At 37.1% G+C, this 6,354-nt stretch overlaps 1 protein-coding gene across 1 annotated transcript in view; it reads left to right on the plus strand.

Annotated features, from left to right (window-relative positions):
- Positions 1-6,354, plus strand: part of LOC128248022 (ataxin-7-like protein 1) — a 197,367-nt gene that overhangs the window by 190,077 nt on the left and 936 nt on the right. The window contains exons 5-6 of the mRNA XM_052968415.1: positions 3,274-3,356; positions 5,982-6,351. Coding sequence (XP_052824375.1) covers positions 3,274-3,356; positions 5,982-6,351 — 453 coding nt within the window. The remainder of the gene's footprint in view (positions 1-3,273; positions 3,357-5,981; positions 6,352-6,354) is intronic.

Consider the following 6,354-nt stretch of genomic DNA (forward strand, 5'->3'; position numbering starts at 1 on the left):
AGTGTTCAACTGCTACTTATTTTATCAACCCCAAAAGAATGAAAGGCAATGTTGAACTCGGAATGTAAGGCTGGAAGAAATTCCTCGAAACCTTCCACCTGGCATGCTAAGGATTCTGACAGCTCACCCCCTTCACCAATTATTGCCAGCTACAGTGTTGTCCCTTAGCTTTGCTCCTTCAAAGTTATTTGAGAATCAGTTGAGGGTTCATAATAGGAAAGACATCTGAGTGTAAAACACTATTTCAGTAATTTATTCATTTAACCCATACTAGCATGGAAAAAATGATGATAAACAAAGTCCAATCTATGCCAGCGTAAAACTAAAAACAAATGTTAGAAGGATGGTAATAGTGTCATTAATGTCATTTATGATAATACCACAAATAAAGTAGAGTTAAAACAGCTAAAAGGAAATTTTTTAAATATTGGTGACAGAAAGGGCATTTGGCCATAGAAAATCTGTCTCAACAAATTCCATCTGATGCATGGGAGCATGGAAAAAGTGGTCGTTAAGATGATGATGATGTGGTAGCCATTCTATGAATATAATTTGCTGAGAATTAGACCATTTAATTAATAAATGTAAGGGTAAAATGACTAAGTGGATGACTAAGGTATTGGTGGTTACTAATTCCTGTTATCTGCTGTAGGTACTGGCTCTGTCACTTCTTTGACAAACCACCACCACCACCACCTACTACTACTGCTATTACTTCGACAGTTCACGCTGCCATCAAGAATAACTATGGCATCTGTTCTGTAGCAGATGGTTTTTTTGTTTAACAAGAGGCATATTTATTGAAAGCCAAGGGAGATAAATACTCATCCCAATAGAAAAATTTATTTCTCATTACAAAATAAATATCACTCCTTTAATGCAAACGCTTTTTTTTTTTTTTTAAATGTAGCCGGAAAGGGTTTCTCGCCAAAGGATCTCGAGTAATGTTACTCAATGAGGCATGTTGCTTGAAGATCTGGTCAAGAGTTGCTATGCATTGAGAGGTCACAGCTCCAGTACTATGGACATGTGAATAGAATGTCCGAGGAAAGAGTCTCAAGATGGATTCTTCAAGTGGGGCCCAACTGGCAGGGGATCTGCAAGTAGAAAAAAAACAAGTTAGTTGGATAATATTTATAGCAGAGGTGGACTGAGAATATTAAGGGCCCTCGGGCATAGCTGTTTACCGGGCCCCTTAGCATTGATTTAGTAGAGTTAACATGTAGAGTGTAGCCCCTTTAGAGCTCTGGGCCCTCAGGCAGTGCCCAATTGACCAATGGCTCAGTCCACCCCTGATCTATACCCTCAGTTGGTCACACTTAAGAATGCAGCTGAAAAGTGTAATGATTGTTGTTTCAGATAGGATCCTGTGGAAGAGGGGCCCGAGGATTCTGTTTCTTGAACTTCTCACAAGGATAGTGGGCAGAGAAGATGGGTTGGCCAATTAAAAAGTGAAGGTTTATTAATTTTTCGTAGGAATAATGACTATTTGATCTTTATTTAAACTTCTTTGTCTTCATTGAAGACGGTGATAGATCCCAGTTTAGCATCAACCTTGTGACTCTTTGCGACTGTTGGTTGCATTTAATGTTGATTATTAACTGTTCTGATCCAAACCTACCTGAGACTACCCCAGTTCTATGATACAAGCTTCCTATTTTATAAGGATCAAAATTAAAACCTTCCTTCAAAATTTCATTTAATTTATGTTCCAAATACCAGATTATTAATGTCAGTTATTTTACTAAATTCTTCATTGTTTTCAAAATTAATTGAAGCAAAACAAAAATATGGTAATAAAAAGGTTCATGTTGAACTCATGCAATATTGTGCTAGGTTTCTAGTCATGTGTTTAAAATTTCCTAAATATCATTTTACTGTTTGGTATGGTATATTACTTACTTTTGAGAGAGAGAGAAAGAGAGTGAGTAGGCAAAATAAGTATCATATTCTCTTTTCAGTTGAATCAATGATTTTGCAAATAAGCACACAGATATAAAATTACCTGCATCACTGATTTATATAAATATCTAAATTTGCCAACTTACCTATGGAATGGTAAGATTTAGACTCAGCTCTGTCATGAACTCCCAGGACTCATAAGGCCAGAGTTTAATCCAGTTTCCAAGGTGTATAAGTAACTGAGATTACAACACCCTCCCTGAATGGGACACTAGTCCATCTCAAGGTTAACTTCCCAAGTATCACTGGAGCTCATTTTACAGCTTTGTGGACTGGAATAACATGAAATGAAGTGATTTGCTCAAGAACACTATATACCGCTCAGTCCAGGATTTGAAACCACAATTTTATGATGATGAGTAGAACGCCTTAACCACTAGGCCATGCACCTTCACAACAAATGGTAGCATAATATAAAATGCGATTAAATATATTATTTCTGTGTTTTACAAATAGTTTTCAACAAAATGCAGGACTTCTGCTTACACCAGAAGATTAATCTTGAAAAAAAAAAAACCCATTAAAACTTAATGTTGAATATATGCATCATTAATTGTTATTTTGTGGTTAATTACATTGTAAGAACAGATTCCTTTTAGCAAATTGAAGAATGTGCCAGTATAGAACATGAATGTTAAATGATGATGACAATGATAATGATGAAGTGAATAAAATCATTTTATTTACTCGTTCTTTTACTAAAAAGACTTTACCATATTTTCCTGCTTACAAGTTGACATAGTATAGAAAGATGTGGTACAAAACTCAAACATCATCTCTGTCTTTCCAAATCCTTCTGGATTTCAGATGAAAATTTTGGTCCTCCAAAGTCGTCTTGGTGTATAAATTGACATGCTTTTTTTTTTCCACTGTAAATTTTGGTCCAAAAATTCAATTTGTATGCCAGAAAATATGATGTTTCTGGGTATAGCAAGGTTTGTTTACTTGTCTCAGCAGGAATGGTGTCATTCATTGAGAAAGAACTGTAATTGAATAACAACTTAGTAAGGATACAATTCAGTTAAATGTTGTTTAATTTGTAGTGATAATCTTTTGTAGAATTAATATTTTCTGCCTCTGTAACCAGTACTGGTGCCACATAGAAGGTATCAGTACTCTGTGAAGTGGTTAGTGTTAGGAATGACTTTCACCCGTAGAAACCATGCTAAAGCAGACATTGGGACTTGGCACAGTCCTTTAGCTTGTCAGCTCCTGTCGAACTGTCCAACCCATACAGCATAGAAAACAGATGTTTACTGATGATGATGATGATGTAATCAGTTTAAAAAATTTTGTTTTTTGAAATTTCAGATCGAGAATTCGATGCTAACAAACATTGTGGTGTGAAAATAGCAAATGATAGTAAACCCTGCACCCGGTCTTTGACGTGTAAGGTGAGTCAACTTTCTTGTTTGCAGGTTGCCAGAGATTATCGTCGGGAGAAGGACTTAATTTAAGATATCAACTGTATTTTATGAGTCTCTTATCATTTCCTCTCATACCTTCCTTGGCTAAGTCTATAAGGACATAGATTGCTGATTAAATTATCTGGAAGTGAACCATAATTCCAGTATAGCAGAATAGGTACCATTAGTATATTGTTGCAGGTAAGATGGTACAGTATAAACGATGAGTTCTTTATCAGCTTTTTGTACTCCACTAAAATACTTATATCTGGGCCTGAGGAAACATGAATCCAGTCATGTTTATCCACTTTCAGATTATTTCAGGAAGATGAAGTTTCATCGATAGCACTATAAAAACATTTTGAGTTAGTAAGCTTATTAGATCCCTGTTTTTTAGAAGTTAAACTTGGAAATCTTTTTCTTTTATTAATTCTCCCCCTTGCCCCGACTGGTTCCTGTGCTGGTGGCACATAAAAAAGCACCATCCGATTGTGGTTGATGCCAGCCCCCACTGGCCCCTGTGCCGGTGGCACGTAAAAAGCACACTCTTGGAATGGTTGGCGTTAGGAAAGGCATCCAGCTATGGAAACACTGCCAGATCAGACTGGAGCCTGGTGCAGCCTCCTGGTTTCCCAGACCCCAGTTGAACTGTCGAACCCATACCAGCATGGAAGATGGATGTTAAATGATGATGATATTTTTAGAAAACCATTTGAATATAGGATTAATTTATTGAATAAGGAAAAGCTTTTGTAAAAAAATGTATTTTTAAACTGAAAGTTTTTCAATATTTTAAATCAACTTATATTCTTTATATATATAGATATATAGATGGCAGCTGCTTCATAAAGCTTGCAAAAGTAGAACATTGCTGGTAATAGCAGTGTTAGAGCATTTATAGTTTCTCAAACTACATTGAATGAACTTATTCTATATTGAAATAAAATTGAAATCACAGGTTGTATATACAAAGAACTTAACTGCTATATCAGCCACAGACAAAAAAAAATTACAAAAATCACAGTGGTAGCAGTCTCTAAGGCCTATTACTTTAGTTATGTGGGTAGGTGACTGTGATTGGCCCATTTTGTTATTGGTCAATGGGTACTGCTAAGACAGTAGGTTAATCACTTGTTCTGCTGTACCATGGATGTTTCCAGAAGCAAGTGCCTCACCTTCAGTACACTTACCACCTCTCCACTTGTGGATATGCCGCGAAGGAAAGACAAGTCAATACATGTTTGTGACACGTGTGGAACCACAAGGAATGCCAGATATTACTTATGAATAACTGTACATATCTGCCTTAGGGTTCCTCTCTGTATATTCTATAAGGGTTTACCACCTTAGCCTTTTTATAAATTCTCAATAAATTACCCCATAAGGCAGCAGAGTTTTATTGTTGTTGTGGGTATTTTTGTGCAGAGCCAGTGCCATTTTCTCCTTCAGACTTATATTGGTCTTATATACCAGGTAACACAAACCCAGTAGTTATCAGAATGCAAAATTTGTATGGAGTTTCCTTTGCCCCCTCTAAAAGACCAAATGCTTATTTAATTACAAAACTGTGAATATGTTTATTATAGTATCCACATTGCAAAGCAGTGAGCTGCACTAGCGTAGCTAGAGCATGTGCTGCCTACCACCCCCAGACCCTACAAAAAACACATATTGCCTACAGCAGACCCAATGGTGGTGCCCCTTTAAAAGTGCCCCCCATCCCCATGCTATTGGTGAGCTGGCAGAATTTTTAGTACATTGGATAAAATGCTCAACAGCATTCCTTCCAGCTCTTTATATTCTGAGTCCAAAATCTTGTTACAGTCTTCTTTACCTTTGTTATTTAGGGGTCAATAAAATAAAGGACCACTCAAGTCTTGGGGTTGATGTAATTGACTAACACCCTGCTGTCCTTGTGTCAGAACTTGAAGCCATTAGGTTCTCCATCAATGTATATTGTTAAAACCTCTGAAGACTTTCAGTTATTTTATGTTAATTTCTGTCAATTAATACAAAGGTTCTGTCAAAATGGGAAATGGTAAAAGGAAAACTTCTTAACTTGTAGTATTCGTGTTATAAATGGCTAAACTTTTACTTAATATAGGTTTGTGTTAATTTATTTAATGCAGAGAGTTTTTAAAAAAATAAGAAGCTTATTAGAAATATGTATTGAGGAAAAAAAAATATTAATCAATAACTAATATTTTATTAATCTTTCCAGCAAGGACAAATGACAACTCTGAATGTGTTTGGTCTTATTCTGGCCTCATCAGCCATACAGAGTTTTCTCTACCATCCTTACTAAAGTTGTTAGTAAATTTTCCAGCAAGCACAGAGGACAACTCTGAACATATTTTGTCTTATTCTGGCCTCATCAGCAAAACAGACTTCTTTACCGTCCTTGCTACTGCAGTTAATTTTTTTCAGCAAGCACAGAGGACAACTCTGAATATGTTTGGTCTTATTCTGGCCTCATCAGCAAAACAGAGTCTTCATCACTGTACTTGCTGAAGGAGTGATAAAGGAGCATTAAGTGAGTGATTAACTGCATTAGTGTCTCTGGTGATGAATCCAGTTTCTAATGATGTTCTTTTTTGTTTTTTGTAATTCTAGACTCATGCTTTGTCATTACGGAGAGCTGTGGTTGGACGCCGGAAACCTTTTGATGAACTCCTCAAAGATCATCGAGCTGCGAAGGAGGCCATCCAAAGAGAGAAAGTACATGCCCAGTATGTGGCTGCAGCACAGAGGGTGGCTGCACAGACAGCACCAGCATCAGGGTCGTTGGCTCACTCTGGGAATTGTTCAGGAAATAGCAACAGCACACCAAGTACTGCCAATACTATTCCGAGCAATACCAGTGCGAGTGTGAATGCTAGTGGTCTCCAAAGTTTGATTCCCACCCGATCCACTTCTTCGAACAGTAATAGCACTGGTGGTGTGGGAGGCGGAGGAGGAGGAGGTGGTGGCGGTGGTAGTGGTGGTG

The sequence above is a fragment of the Octopus bimaculoides genome, chromosome 6 (assembly GCF_001194135.2).
Source record: "Octopus bimaculoides isolate UCB-OBI-ISO-001 chromosome 6, ASM119413v2, whole genome shotgun sequence".
NCBI lineage: Eukaryota > Metazoa > Mollusca > Cephalopoda > Octopoda > Octopodidae > Octopus > Octopus bimaculoides.